The 21,239-nt window shown below is 37.5% G+C and overlaps 1 protein-coding gene across 2 annotated transcripts in view; it reads left to right on the top strand.

Annotated features, from left to right (window-relative positions):
* calb2a (calbindin 2a) overlaps positions 1–21,239 on the top strand; it is a 104,604-nt gene that overhangs the window by 67,565 nt on the left and 15,800 nt on the right. Inside the window, exons 3-6 of one of the 2 annotated variants that reach the window (XM_039763065.1) lie at positions 309–398; positions 4,345–4,425; positions 8,359–8,415; positions 14,231–14,308. In XM_039763065.1, coding sequence (XP_039618999.1) covers positions 309–398; positions 4,345–4,425; positions 8,359–8,415; positions 14,231–14,308 — 306 coding nt within the window. Of the gene's footprint in view, positions 1–305; positions 399–4,344; positions 4,426–8,358; positions 8,416–14,230; positions 14,309–21,239 lie in introns of both variants that reach the window. The other variant, XM_039763064.1, reaches the window with a different exon arrangement.

Raw genomic sequence — 21,239 nt, 5'->3', positions numbered from 1 at the left:
TATCTTGCTACACCTCCTGACTATGATTTTGGTTTCACACACTGAACTTGTAGTTGACCTTGGTTAGTTTATATTTTTCTGTTTTGCCTGATTCAATTTTCTTTAAAAACTTCAGACACCCAGTGCACCCTCCCCTCATATGGTGCTTGTGAATGACCCTCATAGCTATGCAGTAGCTAAGCAGCTCTAATCATATGGCCCACACCTGACTGTAAGTGCTCCATACCTACTAAGTTGTCCCCAATTCCATGACCATTACACCAAATGAATAATCTGGTAAGCAAAATGTTTCTCTTTCTTTCCAGAAGGAAATCACAAATGCCAGTTTTTCAGAAAAAATGAAAGAATTTATGCAAAAATTTGATAAGAATGCAGATGGGAAAATTGAGCTATCAGAGGTAAGTTTTCTTAATGTAAATACACACACACACACACATATATATATATATATTATACAGTATATATATTATACAGTATATATATAAGAAATCCAGAGAAATTAGAACTTTAATTTGCTTTATGTACTGGCAATTGCAAAATTTAAGTTGATAGCATTTGTGGGCAACATTCATGGGTGGTTAATTTGAGATTTTAACAAAATATGAGAGACTGCAACAAAATAAAAAGAAATCACTAGTTAAATGATTGCCCTTTTAGAAAAAGAAAATATGCAGAATTTAATAATTGTTTTAGCACAATATTCCATATTATAAATTTTACAAGAGAAGAACAAATTACGTATTGAGTGCCTATCATGAGTCATGGTGCATTTTCATGATGTTTACCCTTCTTGTTGCTGTCTTTCTTTCATTTAGCATTTCTTTTTTTGTGTATTAGAACTTGTGGCTCTGTAATTTAATAAAGGCATGGGGTATGTTGCAGTTGACATATTGCTAAGGTGCAGGCCAAAGTACAACATCAAGAGGCAAGGACATACGTAGATACCAGTACTATGAGCACATGTTGCAAATTCACATTTATTTTCTGGATCTTTGAATAGTGGGGATTGGAGATGCTGCACCATATAAGTGAAAAACAAAGAAAATGCATTATTTTTATTTATTATGAACAAATAAGGGATAAAGAAAAAGGGAAAGAGAAATAGTTGTGTTTCTTGCTATATAGATGAAGCCCTGGACTGAGCAGGAGTCCTCACTTTAAAATATAAAAAAGATTTATTTTTAATTAGCAAAAAACTTTGAAGGGCCAATGATGCCTCATCAGTTTGGTAGCTGGTAAAGGGCACTGCATTTGGTATTTGTACTTTGTTAGTGTAGAGTCTGCGTGGATTTCCTCCGAGCACTCCGGTTTCCTCCCACAGTCCAAAGACATGCAGGTTAGGTGGATTGGCGATTCTAAATTGGACCTAGTGTGTGCTTGGTGTGTCCTGCGGTGGGTTGGCACCCTGCCCAGGATTGGTTCCTGCCTTGTGCCCTGTGTTGGCTGGGATTGTCTCCAGCAGACCCCGTGACCCTGTGTTCGGATTCAGCGGGTTGGAAAATGGATGGATGGATAGTGTAGAGCTTTTCTTTTAATTTTTGTTTCTTTACATTCATCCAACAATTCAGCAGCTGCTGTTGTTTCCATCTAAAAAGTTGGACCACAGGCCAGATAGTGGTTATGCTTTTTCAATAATAATAATAATAATAATAATAAATTACATTTATATAGCACTTGTCTCGCTACTCAAACTGCTAGAAAGAGAGGAACTATTTCAACCACCACCAATGTGTGGCATCCATCTGGATGATACAACGGCAGCCATTGTTACGCTAGTACGCTCACCACACATTAGCTATTAGGTGCTGAAGAGATGAGAGAGATAGCCAGTTAGAGACAGGTGGTGATTAGGGGGCCAAAATATCCAGGACATCAGGATACACCCTACTCTTTTCGAAAGATACCCAGGGATCTTTAATGACCACAGAGAGTCAGACCCATTGTTTTACGTCTTATTTGAAGGACAGTGCCATATTTACAGCACAGTGTTCCCATCACTGCACTGGGACACTGGGATCCAAACACAGACCACAGGGTAAACGCCCCGCGGTGTTCTCACCAACACCTCTTTTAGCAGCAACACAAGCTTTTCCTAGATGGTCTCTCATCCAAGTATTGGTTAGACCCAAACATGCTTAGTTTCTGGTGGATGATCTGCTCTTTAGCTCTTGTGATATGGCTGCTGTAAAATAATTCTGACATTCAAGCCTGCTAGTTGACTTCCAAAAGTGACAGCAAAGTTGTTTCAATCTAGTAATCCAACTTTCAAAACAGCTATTTTTGATGACATTTCTTTTTTGGATCTGAACCTTAATTTCCCTTTGAATTCTAGTTTTTGTTTCTGGGTTTGGGTGTGCGTGTGTGTTTTTGAAGCATTGTTTTTAGCTTTGACCCTTTTTTTAGTGGCTATGTAATTAACCATTTGCCACTCATAAGTAAAACAAGTGATTTGAGAGAAAAAGGATACATATTTAAACACTGTATATATAAGTGCCTTGCTGGAACATAGCAAATCTCTGTTTGTTTCACTGTTTATTATAAAATAATTCTGACTTTATAAATAATTGTTACATAGTCATTCCAATGTGACTTGAGGACAGAAGGGTGTGACTCAGTGACCTGACCATAAAATGCCCTAAAAAGCCTCAGACTACACGTAGTGTTTTAGTAAATGTAATTCTTTCCCTTCGTTCATCTCTTTAGCCTACTTTAATTAGGCATTTAGGTATAGATACCTCCATCTTACTCCAAGATGACCATTATTATATAATTTTCACCAAGTTTTCAACAGTGTGAGAATTTGTTCAGGTCCAGTCTGGCTATCACACAAATATTGTTCTTGAGCTCAGTTTCATTAGTGCTATGCTGCCTCTTCTTTCTCTTACTGTTAAGTACTTGTCAAATGTTAGGTCACTTCTATCTAACTTCTTCTGGGACAGAGAGACCTACTGTTAAACACTCCATATTGATTCACAGCGGGGTTGACAGTGAAGTTTCCATCTCAGCCCCAAATTCTCCTACATGATTAGCAAGTTTCCCACGTTCTCCTCTCACTTTACTCTTTTCTGCAGTCAAGCTCAGGGCTTGACTCTTGACATAAACAGGTCCTCTAATTGCAAATGTGTTAGAAATATTCCATAAGGTGGTGAGGCATGTTGATCTCTTGCCCAACATGGCATACTCTTACCTCTGTTTACTGCTATCCTGTCTTGTGTATTGGGGGTAATTTCATTGTTTAATAGCCCTGAACCAATAAGGGTATTCATACTCTGAGTAATCTATTTTGTACCTCAGGCCTTTGAATATTAAAATCACTAAACTCCTCCTCATCTATAACTTCTTCCCTTTTCTTTTCAATCTGTTTTTACCATTTTGAACTGTAAATCCTGAAGTGGTTGTAAGTGGCATCCGGACCTTGATCAGCTCAAATAACCTACAGTATCTTTTTGGCAGAAGGCCGGGCAAACTGATATATCACAGGTGTCAGAAAACAGCATTTTATGGTGAATGCTTTATAACCGGGTGGCACAGTGGTGCAATGGGTAGCACTGCTGCCTCACAGTTAGGAGACCCGGGTTCGCTTCCCAGGTCCTCCCTGTGTGGAGTTTGCAGGTTCCTCCTGTGTCTGCGTGGGTTTCCTCCCACAGTCCAAAGACATGCAGGTTAGGTGTACTGGCAATCCTAGTGTGTGCTTGGTATATGGGGGTGTATGTGTGCCCTGCGGTGGGCTGGCACCTTGTATGGGGTTTGTTTCCTGCCTTGCGCACTGGGATTGTCTCCAGCAGACCCTTGTGATCCTGTAGATAGGATATAGCAGCTTGGATAATGGATGGATGGATGCTTTATAAGGTCTGTCCTATTTTAATTTAGTGGTAATCAAAAAACTGCTACTGGATAATTTTTTTAATGGAATACTTACTGCACTCTATAAGGAAAGCTTGTTTGGGAGGTCTAGTGTTAAAAGAATGTATTTACAAGAAAATATTTATCTTCATGAGCCATTGAAGGGGAATGCATTTGCAGCTTTAACAATGTCACATTTGACAATTAGTTTTGTCATTTTTAATTACTGAGTGGAACAACAGTTCCCTCTTTCAAAATTGCATGAGCTCATTATCTTTTAATTAAGGTAACTAGGTGCCCTTTTTATGCCAGTTCTATTTACTTACAAAACTTAACTTCTGAGAGATTATACTGTTGTGTGAAGTTTTCATTGTTAGCGGTGAAAATTTCTTTTAACTTTTCCTCAATGTCTCATGCAGTAATGTTGGAAGAATTTTTCATGAGTCCGGTTTTATCTGAAATTGACCTTATTTCTATTATTTTCTATCCCTGCTCTTCAAGTTGGCTCAGATTCTGCCCACAGAAGAAAATTTCCTGCTATGCTTTAGACAATTTGTCAGTTCCAGCTCAGAATTTATGGCGGTAAGTGAATAATGGACATTTAAATATTCTTAATTTTGTCCCATACTTTTTCCATTCTGTAAAATATTGTGCTCTTTGTCTTGACTTATCTGACTCTGCACCAGGTTCTCAGTCTCACCACTCCACATAGTTACTAATTCTGAGTTTTACATTTGAAAACTTCAGGCTGCCATCTTGAGCCCAGTGTTGCTAGGATAACAACAAATCACTTCATGAGCCTGATATGGTCAAGCAGGATAGAAGGGTTTGGATGAAAGAAGCAAATTAAAATAAATAAATAAATAAATAAAATTGTGGCATTCTGTCTGCTGTGCAAATAAGTCTTAGTGGAGTTCTTGTATTTTGTTAGAAATCTTGAATTGCATATGTTAAATGTTTAAACAATTACCCAGAAATCTGTCCTTGGTATTATTGGCTTCTCCATATCTCCACATTTTCCCTAAAAGTGAACAAGCCTCAACCGCACTTCTCCTTTAAGATGAGATGTCCTTGAGAAATCCTTCATTGTTTGATCTCTCTCTCTAGACATACAGGACATCCAGTTTAGCAGCTCACATTACATTGTTGGAAAAGTTACATTAGCAAATTCCAGTTAGTGGTAAATATTAGGTTACAATAAAAGGCACATGCACACCAAATTAAATAACACAATGTATCCTTCCATATTCTCAAATAGTCTGTATCAGTGCTTATTTTGATAACAACAAATCTAAAGCAGGATTGAACGTTGGGCAGATGCCAGAAGATCACATGCACATTAGAGAAATTGACTATCATTAATCAAATTAACAACATGTCTTTTTGCTGAGGGAGGAAACCCGTTGTACGTTATTCCTAATTTTCATGCTAGTGTGTGTATTTCACTGGCATCATATTACACTGGATAACAATTTTTTCAAACAATTTGCTTCCTAAAAACTTGTGGTGTTTATGATAGGCAGCTTCAAGCTGAACCCAAATTCAGATTGACTGTATCACATATGAAACTGGAGACATGCAAAATTAATTTTTATTGAATTCATTGGATTTAGTGTGTTTAATCACTTAATGATCCTGACACACTGCATTGGTTCAATTGAGCCAAAAATGTTTTGCTGCTGGTTTTCGTTTGTACTCAGCAGCTTCTCGTTCCAGTGTCTGACAATATTTATGCAGTACTGATAGATTTCACTTGCCGTGATAATGCTGGTCCATTGTTCAAATGTCCTGGTAAAACCTTTCACTATGTTCATCACTGACAGCATGAAGATTAGCAGGGAGGAAGTTCAAGTGTGAATGCAAAAAATTAATCGTTAGCAACATGTTGCACTGTAGGGTTTTATTTGCTTGAACCATGTTGTCCACCAGCTGAATGTGGCTTACTGCTTAGTCACTGCCAAAAAAAAAAATTCTCAACAATGTCCTTGAATGCCTTCCATGTGATTTTCTCCAGCCCCCAAGCAGATCTTATCATTGACGACATGTCTAATTTGAGGACCAACAAAATTGTCTTTCATAATCTTGGCATCTGTCTGAAACATGAAAATCCTTCTCCTTCTTTGTTCATAACTTTTATGAAATTTCTTCATCAGTCCTAGAGGAAGAGGAAGCAAAAATATCGACAAGGATGGGTCGACAAGGATTTTAAGTGCCACACTTTTCTGCCCTGGAACCAAATACCAGTTCTTTTTAATGTAATGAGACTTTTCAGCATGGCTGTCCCATTCGCAAATGAAATATTAGCACTTGGTATATCCGAGCTGCATTCCTAGGAGCAGTACCACTACTTTTAGATCATCACAGACGTTCCACTTGTAGTTGTTGCACTGTATATGTACATACCTATGAGACAAAATCACAAAAATAGGCAATTGCAATCAAAGAGTACATGTTAGGTTATATGAGATACACCTAAAAGTGTTCACGAAGCAAAATCTTTATTGTCCAGTGTTGTAAATTTGTGTAAGTGCCCTAGAGTCTGTGAAAAGCCCTCCAAAAGAATAAATTGAGTTTAAGTGAAACTAAACATGAGCATGCAGACTTCAGTGTAAAGGCATCTCAGCTTAGAATACACCCAGAGACCAAACACCACTCTGCTTATTACACACTCAAGGAGTCCTTTAATGAAAGGACAATAGTTAAGAAAATATATTACAAGTACAATCAGTAAAATCTGCCCACTTACTTCAATCCAAAAAGGTCCCAAACTGCTTCTAAATGTTTTCGAAACCAGTCCAAAAATAAGACCAGAGGATAATCCACCACTAACCAGAAGTGTGCATTATTCTTCCAGAAGGGATACTAATGCATCTATTGAAGGATCGGTCTACCTACAGCCTAACATTAAGAAATGAGTTTGTCCATTCCTGACCTGAGAGGTTTCCTCCTGGCAGGAACCTTGTAGGTTTTATGTCTCTCCAGTCCAAATGGCATCTTCTACTATCTATCAAGAATTGTCAGACTCGCCACTTCCATATAATGCAGATGTGAATTGTTTTCTTCACTTGTTTCAGCAAATTGATCTTAGGGTGTGATGTGACCAAATACACTGTACACCAAGTAGAAAGGAGATTTCTTGTAGACTCTAATATGTATAAGATATCCCTGGTTGTAGCCTGTAGGGGACCTTTTCAGGTGAATTTACCAAAGATAACAGAAGATACACATTTATCGTACAAAAAAAAACATATGAGGGAGGCTAAAAACAAAGAATAAATGAAGTAACAGGGACAAAACAAAACCTGTAGTATGTCCCCCTGGGTCTTCCTCAAAGTGTTAATGACCCCTGACTAACCTGTGATTTGCTTTCCGCACTTACCGACAATGTTCTCAGGAAAAGCACTTGTAACATTTCCCATACCTTTTTTTTACCACCCCTGACCTTTCTTTCTTCTTCCCTCCAGCAAAGCTCATGCCTACCCTCTCCTAACCAACTCCAAGTTCAGACACTCTCTGACTGCAAGGGGCTTTTAACCCTCTGCCCTTTATTATATTCCCTCTGGGTAAAGGGCTGTTCTTCATTTGGACCAGTGACAGTGGGCTAGAGCTACACCTAGCAGCTCTTTTTACCTCTGCAATATAGACTTGATATTGGCCTTAAAGGGCCAGAATAGCATGACAACTATGACAACCATTTTATATGCTCTACTCACTAGTAGTGCAATAATAAATTAAAGGTAAATTATCCAGTAAAGTGAACCGTATAATAATACATTTTGAAGTCTGTATATTTTTGAGACTCTCTAATGATATAGATGATCATTCAAACTCCTGGCTGTTTAAATTAAACTGCCATGAATGCAGCTGTATCTAACTAACAGTCCCACTTTATTGCTCACTTTCGACTGAATGAATTGTATCAGCAGCTATGGTTTGCACCGTTCTTTTTGCATTCATTGTCTAAATCATCGCAATCACTGAAGGAGTCAGTATCGTACACCTTCAGATTGCAGAGCTAACTTCTCTTTGTCTAGCGCTTGTTTCTTTCCAGTTTTGTAATTTGTTTGTAAAGGAAGTGCTCACTTTTTGTTTTGGTTAATTTGTGTTGGTGCTATAAATATGACAAAGCAATGAACATGCTCATTAGACAAATACTGTAGCTTGGGCTTTTTTTTTTTGATTTCCTCTTGTCTGCACCACATTAGTGTTTCTGTATTTCTGTAACATTTATGCTGTTTAATGAGCATCCTGGCAATGTTCCCAGCTGCACCTAATTAATACATTTCAGCCTGCGGGGAGATTAACGATCTTCCATTTACATGACGTTCTCAATTATAACAGCCTGGCAATTGCTGAAGGCTGCTGGAATGGTATCTGATACTTAAATATCATGCTTCACTGAGAACTGTCACCAGACACGGCAGACTTCTACAGGAAGACAGTTCTGATGTGCTCTTATTATTAGCTGCTGTATTTAATGTTAGCAAATTCATTGATGTGTGTCTTTCTGTGCAGGCATGGAGGAGGTATGACACAGACCGCAGTGGCTACATTGAGGCAAATGAACTGAAGGTGAGATATGACTGGAAAGAACTGTGGCTCCATATCACCAAGGCAGGGGTGCTTTCTCTCTGTTCGCTCAAGATTAGTGTCTAAAAGAATATTTAATGGTATCATTTTTCTACAAATAGATACTAAAGCAGTTTGACACTGTAAAATTTAACTTGGAACAAAACCATTGCTTTAGATAGATAGATAGATAGATAGATAGATAGATAGATAGATAGATAGATAGATATGCAAATTTCCTTGATCTTTTAAAACTGTAGGATTTCATTATCCTGTCCATGTTTTGCTGTTTTCTAAGAATTGCATCAATGAGAATGTGTCCGGCCATAGGACCGCAATGAAACAAAGCAAAACAACTAAAAAACTTTCTTCTGTGATTTTAGTGATGTAGCTCAACTGGTAAGCTTTCATGTATTCTGCTCATCTTATTTAACTGGTATGACTTCTCATTGAATTTATTTATTTATTCATTTGTTTTGCTTAACAGCAATGTTACTTTGTTCCAGGAATTCAAGATGGCTGCCTTCCTGTACTGTAATAAAGGTGTGGCCACATGCCATGATAATTGTGGTTACACTATCCATTTGCTGTCACTGCATAAAACTCACCTGGTTACAGATTAGATTAAATTATACTTTATTTGTCCCCAATATGATAAAATCATCAGGTTTTCCTGATCTTTTAAAAGAAGCCAGACTGTGATTTTGATACCCAATTCTGATACTTCTGAAATCTTATGATAATTATGAGCTTTTGTAGCATTATGCTTTCTTGGTAATGCTTTTTGCACATTTGTTTTTGTGTTTTTTCACTATATATTCCCTGCAATGAGTCTGGTCCTGATAGTTTTGCATCTTTTATTTGATGTCACTGATATACACTCAAATAATGTAATCAGAAATTGCATCATAAAATGTATATCATGAAGAGATTATATATCATGGTGAATTAAAACAAGTAGCAAATTTGCACACTGCAAGAAATGCATATATATAAACTAGACAAAAAACTTTTAAGTGTGGGTGTTTTACTTTTATTTAGCAAATATATCTGTCAATAGGGTAAAAACAAAATTTACTTGACAAGAGTTCTAAAAGTAAGCTAAAAAATCATATGTATTGCCAGCTTTGGTTGGTATCCCCTACCCTAACCCTACCCCTAACCCTAAATCAATAACTGTTATAATAAGGAAAGCAAGATATGATGTCATGATATAAATACTTTCACTTGTTTAGATTTCATTTTTTCAAGTGTTCTGCTAAAATACTATTTAAATTTTTACTTTTTACGGGAATTATTTTAGTCAGGAGCTCTCTGAGTCAGTTGAATGAAGCAAGTCCATGAGGGCTTCTTGAAGGACTATTGATTTTGCTTCTTTCATTAGATTAGAGGGAACCTCTGTGTTGTGCATGCCTGTAAAGGCTTAGACATTCAGAAACAGCTTCTGAGCACTGAGATGGAAGATACCCTTAGGTAACAGGCAAATCCATAGAGAGGGGACAGGCAAGAATTTCAAAACTAAAAGAAAATCGATACACAAAAATCAAAACACAAAAAAACAGGAACAAAGTCACAAAAAATCTTGGGCTTCTTTACCTGTAACTACCTTAGGAATAAAGCTTGTGTTTAGAAAGGATACAATACTTGAATGTCAAAAACTTTGTGCAGCCATGTTTTATATGCGGAACATGATGACACAATCCATCACGTTTCCACAAACGGCAATGGCATAACAGCCATAAATAACATGTGGCAACCACCTAAAACAGAAAACAAAATAAACAAAAAGAAATAAAAGTGCAAGAATTCTAACAATAGCACAAAAAGACTTCTAGGATTCAAAAAGATAAAATTCTAACCCCTTGTGAGATTTGTGCTAAACACTTTGTGACTTTTATTTGTTTTTTCCTGTCACAATTCAAAATCTTAGCAACTAAGCAGTGTGTTTTTTATAACTTAACATGCCTACATAGAAAATTGTATTGAATAGATGATCATGTAAAAACACTAGATGGTGAGAGCTCTAACACGCTCAATCATCTGTCAGTTTGACTTATTTTGATGGTTGTAAAACTGGCAGTGAATGAGCATTTATGCATTTTCAGCAGAAAAATGAAACTACAATTAAATGGTACAAGGTCTATTTCATTCTAATATTACCTGTCATCTCAGGAAAGTTTAATAAAGATTTGTTACAAAAAAAGGCAGGAATAACTAAACCTTGGGAAGTCTGCAGGGTTTTCAGCACAGTAAAAGTGATCCACTGATCTGAACAGGAACATCACAAAACATGGAAATGCCACCTTTTAAAGATTCCTTAACATTTTGTTTGTTTAAGCAGATTTCTAATCAGACAAGCAGTATGTGAACCTGTGAAAATGATAGCCATAGTTCACTCATCTTCCACACATTCTACAACAGATCAACAGATGTCTCTTCTCCATTAGCCATCTGCCAATTGGCAAGCAATGTGCGGGAGAATTTTTGAATTGGGAACTGAGAGACAGACGGATCTGGATTGTTATTCAAGATTATTTGGTAATCATATTCACTAGGCTAGAATTAGACACTCATTTTCAAGTTTTCTTTGTTGCTGAAGTTGAACTGCCTGCTTCTGAATGCTTGCTTATAATCCTGGCTTATATTATATGTGTGGTGTAATTTTTTTTACGAATATCCTCTCTGTATGACACGCTATCATTGAGAACTTTCATCCAACAAATAATTCAGCAGAAGTGTGTCATGAAACGCTACAGGGGCTCCTTTATACCACAATACCTCTGCATAATGCCTTACTGTGACTGTGACAGCCAAGTCAGAAGCTTTCTTTCTTTCTTTCCTATTTTCTTTCTTTCTAGTAATTTTGGTGCGTATTTGAGGGTAGTTGTTGTTTTTTATAAAATGTATTGAGCTTGTATAAAAAACTAAATTTCCACCCAGAACAAATAAAGTATCTGTTTATATTAGCATTACTGTCATCTTATTAGGAGTCTCAAAGAATAATAAAAATGTTCAAAAACGCTTATTACATTACGCACATCATACGAAGCACAATCAAATACTTTTTTACCTGTCTATCAAAAGCCACTAAAATCAGTTATTAACATTACAGTAGCACAGTAGACATAAAAAAGCTGATAACAGCAGTGGATATCATCCAATATATTCAATATACAAACAATAATAATAATGGATTGAAAAAGATAGTGCAGTCAGGATAGAATGGGTGGAGAAGAGTATCAGGAGTAATTTGTGACAGATGGGTATCAGCAAGAGTGAAAGGGAAGGTCTACAGGACGTTAGTGAGACCAGCTATGTTATATGGGTTGGAGACGGTGGCACTGACCAGAAAGCAAGAGACAGAGCTGGAGGTAGCAGAGTTAAAGATTTGCATTGGGTGTGATGAGGATGGATAGGATTAGAAATGAGTACATTTGAGGGTCAGCTCAAGTTGGACGTTTGGGAGACAAAGTCAGAGAGACGAGATGCGTTGGTTTGGACATGTGCAGAGGAGAGATGCTGAGTATATTGGGAGAAGGATGCTAAGGATAGAGCTGCCAGGGAAGAGATAAGGAGGAAGACCTAAGAGAAGGTTTATGGATGTGGTGAGAGAAGACATACAGGTGATGGGTGTAACAGAACAAGATGCAGAGGACAGAAAAAAATGGAAGAAAATGATCCACTGTGGCAACCCCTAACAGGAGCAGCCAAAAGAAGAAGAAGACGGGTACAAGGAAAGTGACAGTGCAAGACAAATGCAAGAAAAATTACAATACTATAATTGCAAGACACAGTGACAGTAAATTAACAAAATAAATATTGCACATTAAAGTGGCATTGGGAATTGTATACAAACTAAGAGACAACCCAGTGCATTAAGTGGGCCCAAAAATGGATGTATTACATGCTGCTTTTCTAAACTTGTCGAGTGTTAAATATTGCTTTCTATTTCTAGCTCATATTAGACAATGGATCCTTGACCTGGTTCAGAGGAGATGTAGATTTCTGTGAGTGGCAAGGCTGAATCAATGAATTCCTAGTTGTCAGTTCCTGGTTTCTAGCACTTGCTACTTCTAGACATTTGTTCCAAGGTCCAGTAAGTGATAGTCACAGGTTTCATTAGTGGTAGACAAAGCTACAGGAAAGGTTAAATTGATTGATGTTAAAGGCTGTAGAGTCACTTAATATTTTGAAGCCCAGGAGATGCACAAAAATTCCAGAAGTTATCAGGGCAAGCTGAAGGCCTGGAATTAAATAGCAGCTTAAATCATAGAGTGAGGTGAGGGCCTTAGAGGAATGTAGTGAGAGAATAGTTTAGCTCAGGTCATGCTAAATTAATTACACTGCTTCATTTCAATTTCTTACTGAATAAAAAGAGAAGCCCCCACCTCTACACCCACCCTTAGATTTAAACATGTGCAGCCTTTGTGGTATCAGGATTATTAAAAATTTGGATTTGTGCTTTGGGCCCACCAAAAATATATTTATGAGTAATCCAGGCTTCTGGAGCACCTCAAAAAAGTTACCTGTGTAATAAACAAGACAGAAACCATCAACGTATAATTGGATATTCCTTTCAGAAAAAGAAAACATGTGTAAGGGCAAAAAAGTCTTCTTAGACCCGAGTCTTAATTGGCAGTCTTCCCAAGATGGCAGTTTTCCGTTCACATGGAAGTCAGGCAGGAAGCAGCATGTCCAGATGGACGGACACCAGAATTCACCATTGGTGAAGGAGAGCTGTCAATGTTCTGACCTAAAGAGGGAGGAAAAGAGAGAATGTTATCACACAGCAACAATCCTTGGACTGGTGAGGAATTACCATCACCAAAGCCAGTCTCCTATGTGCATGTATGTGACACCTGCTTGAGGTGATTCACAAATTCTGTTTCTGATAGGCAGTAAAAGATTTTAACATCCTGTAAATAAACAGGATATTGCATATATGTTTACATGCAGGAAAGAAAATGTTATGTATCATTACACAATGAGCGGTGTGGAGCTAAACGTGATATTGTATGAAAAAAATGAGGGAGCTGTTGCCACTTTTTAGAACTGAACATTACACAGAAAGAATGAAAGAAAACGTTTAAAGTAGAGAAGTTATGTTTAAGATGTGTAAAAAGTGATGTCTTTATTAATCGAGTACAAGAAGCTGAGGTAACTCTTCACATTTATGTCACAAAGATCTTGAAACAGCTTTACTTTGGACAAACTAGGTTAATATGAATTGACATGCTATTCTAGGCCGAACGGCCTCTTCTTGTCATTAGCCAGTAACGACTCTTTGAAATGTAACAAGCTGAGTAGTTGAAGCAGTTAAAACAGTGTATTTCTGAATGTGCCGCATCACTTCTAGATCTCCAATTTTACATTCACATTTGCATTCCACTTGAAAAGGAAAATTAATCTTTAGATTTTCTTACAATTGCATTGGAAGAAGATTGCGTGACTTGCATGATCAGGACGACATTTGAATTTTAACTGGTGAAATAGTTAAATTAAATTCAGTTCCTTGAGCATTAGATAATACTGCCTGTCTCTAAAACATATTGTCCTGACAGAAACGGAAAGTGTGAACAGGCAATCAGCACATTCTAGCAAATTAGCAAAACAGATTCCTCCTTACACAGACATTGCCCTGTAAGTCCTGGGGTGTCTTACACAAAGACACAGATTAAAGCCATCATGCCCTATCCTCAGGACCCATATTCATCTCTAATGCACTCTACAGCAAAATATAAATGTTACCGCCTCTGGGGATGTTTGACAGGGCAAAACTGCTCTGTGACTAATACTAACAAAAGATTTTCCTTTGCAGGGATTCTTGTCGGACTTGTTAAAAAGAGCCAACAGGCATTACGATGATCAGAAGCTCCATGAATATACACAGACAATTGTGAGTAGCTTCCCAGAAATATTTAGTATGCTTACTTTATTTATGTTTCTTTTGCTGTTTGAATGCATAAATTAAAAAAAAAAAAAAGATTGGACTGTAAAAAGTATTGCATACACTGTCTTTGTATAATAATCATTTAAAGAAACCACATGAAGAAGAACACAAAGATCTTTTATACTTTCAAAAGTTGACTTTGTCTTGATTTATCGTGATGAAATACATGAACTATAGAAAACATAAATCTAGACTAAATGAGATAGTAACATTTAAAGAAATTCCGTCTGTTTTCTATGTTGTAAAATATAGATACAAATTAACAATATGTTAAAAAGACAAGTGAAGAGGTAAGTGATCACCATTATCATCGCCATTAAACTAGGACCTCCCATTTTTATTTAACAAAAGAAAAGGGAACTTACAAGGATTACAATTGTTCACATTCGTTTTCACAATAGCAGCACAGGCAATTCAACTGATTTTTCTCAGGATCACACAATGAATTGGAGTCATGGATAGAAATGGTAAGGATGTGGTATAAGGTGCAATGGCCTAGCCGGCAGGCCACATTACTTGTGTAACAGGCAACTACAATCATAAATGCTGACCACTGCCCACACTTCATTCTTGAACCAATTTCTTAGTGAGTTGCATGGTTAATGTGATCAGACTACATGAACATACTCATACATGCTTTTATTTTAACCTGATGCCATTTTGCTTCTCAGAAAGGCTTCTGTTTAAGACATATTCTCAACTCCTGAGCCTAGCAGCCATTCTTTCTGCTTCATTTGCACTGAATGCTTCATTATGTTTGTTTTGTCCTTGTGTTCAGCAGGGAGCACAGTGTCACTTGGAATGTATTTTGTAAGAGCTACAGCCATGTCAAAACTGAAGTGCCCTGGACAGACATATTGAAATTAGGATCTGTGACACTAAAGTAAAGGCGCACTTAGTTTGCTTACACTCCCAAATACAAACACCTAAAAGCAAACCGCAAAAGATCTTAGCGGGATTTTTGATGTTCATCTCTATCCCCTTTAGAGAAGCAGGAGCTTGTTACGATTGCACTTGGTGTAGACAGCAGCAGGATAATTCTGTTTATCTTTTGTGATTTGGGCCTAAGCATAGCAGAAAAAAGACCCGAATACTGTACTACAAAAGCAGGAATGAGGCCTACACTCTCCAAAAAGGCTTGAGGCCTGCAAAATCAACAAAAAAGAGTAAGGGAATGTAAAAAGATCCATGTCCCAAAATAACAAAGCCTATAAACAAAATTTATTTAAATGAATTCAACTATTTCAAAAAGTTACAAAAGTTCAAAAAGGTACCAAAAACAGTAGTATAATGTCAGGCGGCTTCTGTCAAAATTTAATCCGAGTTTGATTGATGAGATTAAACCACGCCCCCTTTTAATCGAAGACCGGAAGTCCCGCCCCCACCCACCATCTGTTGTTAGTTGACCTTGGATGACCTTTCAGGAAGTCCCCTCCCCCACCACCGGTTGTTTTGTTGACCTTGGATGACCTTGATCAGGGCCCCTGTTGATTAATGACAGGAAGTCCCCACCCAACCACCGGTTGTTTGTTGACCTTTAGCCCAGCCATCTGTTTTCCCCAGGAAACTGTCAAGGGCAATTTGATGGATGCCCCACCCTCCTTGAACCCCCACCACCCCGCCCCTGCTTGGCCACCTGCATTGCCCCATCGCACTAGGGCAAGTTCAGACATGCCCAAGGGCTGCCTAGGCCCCCCTTGAACCCATCACCACCCCCACCACTTCCCAGCCCCCCACCCCTCTTCCAAAGACAGGTTCAGGCATGCTGCAGCCGGTCCCTGGACAAGTTCAGGCATGTTCCTATCCATACCCAGACTGAATGGCCTGCCTAAGCCTCACTGCAGCACATGATGTCTGGTCCCCTTCTTCCTGGGACATACACATACAGGCTCCGTTCGGACCGATCTAACTTGACGCCGTTCCTGCCAATATTGCTTTAGGTAAGAATCCCTGTATCTATGTAACAATTATTTTAAAAATATCTATCTATCTAATCGTTGCTATATCATTTGTAAACTCCCTTGTATTTTATCTAAGACAAAACAGCCTTTTCCTTCCCATCTCCGTGAAAATCCTTTCACAGACAGGCTCTGAGTTTAAAAGCATTCAGCAGCGCACAGAAAGACAAGCAGTCTAGCTTTTAGTAGCCCCGCAGGCGTGTGCTTGTAGTTCAAAGCACGTTGAAATACAAGCTGCCCGGCACCCTCTGCGCAGCCTGGCTTTTAGCAGTCCCTGCGCGCATCCGCGAGCTGGTCATTCCCAAAGCACACAGAAAGGATCTTTCTCTGTTCACACTGAGTCCGGAGCGCAGTTAGAGCCGTCAGTGCATGCCATATGGGTGGAGCTGTGTGTAAGTTCACCTCCTCCCCTGACAGCTCCGCGCTGATTCAGTCCAGGCGCGCGCAGGCTTGTCAACAGCTGAGCGTAAGCCCCCGTTCTTCCATTCCCAAGACGCATGGGTCTTTAAAAGTTAAAGGCTTTCATGATAACGTGTAAAACCGTGATAACTAGTTCGCTATAAGACCTTTAAAAATCACACAGTTAAATAAGATGCAGCAGTTCCTTTTAAATCACGTTGGAGACGTCTAAATGCTATATGAATTAATATATTTATAATTTGTATTAAAATCGATCTAAAACCACCCTTTTTCTACCCCTGTTAATCCTCCCTCATGAAGAAAGGCGTTTAGTTTTTTCTAAAAGTTTGAATGCCTTAATCAGAGCGGATATCTCGGGCTGTGGTCTTTGGGGAATCGGTGGCACTTCCGCATCATAAACGGCCTGAGCCGCTGATGACCTTTAACCTCGGAGCAAAACAGAATGCGTCTGTTTAATCAAATCTACCAGTTACAACGGAATCTATTAATCAAATTCCGGATAACCCTTAACTTTGTGACCGGATCAAAATTTTTGCAAAGGTGAAAAGGTCTTGCGGAGATACGTACAGATGTTTAAACAAATCTATTAACCAAATTCCTGACTTTTTTAGCGTCCGCCGAAAGTGGTGCCTAGACACCGGACAAAGGCCATTATACGGATGTCCGATTAAAATGATTGGGGCACATTCCAAAACACCCAGCTTTTTGGGTCTATAAAAGTGTTCAGACTGGTCCATTACTCAGCAGGCCGTTAATACTGAAAGAGGACACCGAATCTCGTCGGAAACATCAAGGATCACGGTATGGCATATTTTTGATTATTATATGCGCCAAACAAGTATGTTTTTAGAAAACGGATGGATGAACCCTTATATTTTATTCTTACTATGAATAATTTCCAAGTTTATTCTCAAGTGCGTGCGTGCGCGCTCGTGTGTAGACGCATGAGCGTATTATAATAAGATGTAGCATTTATATCCATCTATCTGCGTGTACGACGATTAATGTACAAATTCATAGGACTGAAGCAAACAATATTAGCTTTTTCATACCGAAAAGGGCTTTACAATCAAGTAGTTTTGTCTCGGCGTCTGAAAATTCAAACAGAGCCTCTTCTCTGAGAATACTCAGGCATGGTTTAAAAGCGCAGGCCGGTTGTGTATCAGCGCTGGCGTAGTAAGAGGTCAGTATTCTGAACTACGTACAGAAGGGTCCCGTTTGTGAAATGCGTACTCTTTCGAATCGGGCTTACTGTAGCAGGGGAATGTCTGCACCAGGGTCCGCATGTTTTAAAAGTCTGGGATATCGAAACATTTTAACTTTATAAACTCTCATTTGTTACAACCGGTTGGAGACAGCCTCCAATGATGAACGGGATCCAGGAGCATATATCGAAGCGAATGCTTAATAGACATAAGGCAACTGTGTTTTCATTCATTTCGCTAAATGAAAAGTAATTATTTTAATACGGAATAGTAGCCCCACAAAGGCCGGGTGATTTTAGACGTGCGAGTAATATAATTAAGTTATTTTTAAAAGTAATCCCACACTGCACAAGAGACAGATTCCACGTGTGTTTTAGGATTTGCTGCGGTCAGTGATGATTTTAATTTTTCCTTAGCTCATTTCTATAACATAGGAGCCTTTTGACAAAGGAAAACTCTGTAAATACACTTGTGCATTAAAACGGAGATTTAAGAAAGCAGGTTTCTACCTTAAGACAGATTACTCACCTTAACCCAGTTTTGTACGTGCATGTAAAAGCACTCACTGTTGTTACACTAGCACAAAATTGATATTTTCTGTCTACTCAAAAACTAAAATTATTTCTATTAACACAGGTGATAACTGGAAAGCATTTTCACTATTTTTAATTAAAAGTTAAACAGAAAAGCTCAATTATGATTTTTGTTTTGTCATGCTAGGGTCCTAGGGTGACACTTGTGCCCTTTATACTCTCTTATGTAGACCTTAACACATATTCTTACCAAAATAGTTCATCACTTCCCAATTCCTGTAACTTCAGGTAATTAGACAGAGTGAGCTCCATAACAGGCAAGAGAAAAGTATTATAGGTCAGATACACAGAGCCATAAAACAAAAGCACTGAACGCCACACAACCTGGTATTGCTAGATGTATTTTGTTACCTGGAGAAAGAAGAAAAAAAAGAAAAAAAAACATTTTTAGTAGTCACGTAAAATGACCAGTTGCTTTAACATGAAAATAAAACATCTTTAGAAAATAAAGCATCTAAAAGCATCTTTGTAAAGGACCGATTTTAAAACATAAGAAAAATCCTTGTTTCCAAAAGAGTTCTGCCCATTTTTCCAGCAGTTTTCTTGACTGATCTCATTTTAAATGATAATAGCCAGTATAAAGTCCGTAAAGGAACTGGGTAGGAACTGGAGACATCTGATATCTTCTAGCATATCTTTTTTGCGAACAGAGTTTTCATAACAGTTTTAATCGAGCCCTTAACGTTTTTTTTTTGAAAGTAGACCACTATTACCAATATGTCCTTTTTTAAAATTAATGATATACCATAGATGCATATTTTATTATAATTACTTAACTTTTATCAACTTTTATCTAACTCAATATTTATTTTTCTAGTATCAGAATGTAGTTCAAGTTATTTTGTTTTCGGTTCAATAGATGTATTTTTCATATTTGATTCTTTGTTTTTCACATCTTTGCCCCTTTTTGTTACTTGCCCCTAGGGGCCATCCCCACAGTTTGAGAACTACGGTTGTAGGGGATTATTTGTAAAACGCTCTGTGGCACTTCAAGCTAAATTAGATTTCCTTGGTTATTCAGCCGTTCATCGGTGTTCCATTTTTGTTATAAATTGTATTTAGTCTCTCTTTATTTACTAAACATTTTATATTTTGAATAGAAAACAGTTATTTTGTTCAGGCTTTAATTTAAAACCGCATTTTCATCAACAGGCTATAATCACTTTGGTACTTAGGATGCTTTGTATAATACAAAGTTTTAGAAATTCTGTTAATGCTTGGTAATAGCCTTCCATTTTACATCAGTTATGAACCCCTGAAAATAAGAATGGTTATAGTAGGTTATAGGAGCCTGTACACTACAGGGCCGATGATTAGGCTTATACTGGACACGTTAGGCAAATCAGGATGGACATTTTTTAGTAAATAGTTACATAATATTATATGTGTTTTACAAGGATTAAAATTTTACTAAAACTTTGTGGTTTATTCTTTCTTTTAGTTAGTCCAGGTTACATAGGACAGCTATCATTGAAAACTGCTTTTCCCTCTGTTTGTGAAAAAGCACCCTTGGTTTTGGTAGCATTCAGGGTGAAGGGAATGTAAGTTTAAACTGTGATTCCAAGAGTCAACAAGTGTCTGCAAACGTCTTGAATACGAGTCAAAGGACCAGGGTTTGTGCAGGGATCATAGTCAGGGGCAGAGTTACGCTAGACATTATTATTCCAAAATGTAACATTGACTCGCCCATATCACAAATATAAGATAGTAAAACTAAAATTTACAAATACTAAGTCACAGAGGAGATTAAAAACATAATTAAGACCGGATCAACAAGGGATCACCCCAAAATCACAGCACACTACAACAGAACCTACGTTTTCTGAGGTATATTATCAGCTAAACTGTCATCTGTTTACCAGTTCCACGGGTTGCAAAGAGTTAGGGAAAAACGTTATTTAACATCTGCTAGTATGAGGCTGATTAACATGAGCGGTTATTGTTAGAATCTTATCTGGAACTAAAAGTCAGGTTTGTGTTCCTCCTGATTCAGGAAGAATATTAAATATTGGAGTTTAGAATATGAACTAGACTGGTAAGGACATTTATGCCTAAATAAATAAATAAAGTTAATTATGAAATAAATAATTACATGAAAAAGTGGATTTATAAAGGAGTTATTACAATTTGAAAAACTGCTGTGATGTATAAAAAACATTGATAGGTGACAAAACCAGCACGAAAAGAAACCTTTTGAAATAAATAAGCTTTTTTGACATGCGTAGTCTGGAATAGTCTGAATATGTCTTAAAGAGTTCATTTTTTAATAAAACAAAAGGCAAATTAAAAATAATAAATAGTAAACCGAATAAAACACAGAAGTATCATTTAATGATATCAATTAGTGTTAAGTATTATCAAGCACCGGGATCTATTTATAAGGATTATTTAATTTAGTTATAAACAAAATGATTGGTTGCATTTTGCTTTGAAATTAACAATAGTTTGATACCGCTTTAAGAATTAGAATGCAAGACAAACCTATACACTTAATAACAAATATTGCGGATGCAATAGGAGTATCTCGGATCTCTGTTTTATTTTAACCTTTTGACAGGGAAGTATACCACCTATATTGAAAATGAACAGCGCCGACATGCTAACTAAATAGATATAATCGAAGATGTTTTAGAATATGGACCTGGGCACTAACCCATGATTCTGACCAACTAAAGGGTCTTTACTTAATTGTCGAACTTCC

This window comes from Polypterus senegalus, chromosome 9, assembly GCF_016835505.1.
Source record: "Polypterus senegalus isolate Bchr_013 chromosome 9, ASM1683550v1, whole genome shotgun sequence".
Lineage (NCBI taxonomy): Eukaryota > Metazoa > Chordata > Cladistia > Polypteriformes > Polypteridae > Polypterus > Polypterus senegalus.
The sequence above is the reverse complement of the archived record's forward strand: the minus strand, read 5'-3'. Positions and strand labels throughout refer to the sequence as shown.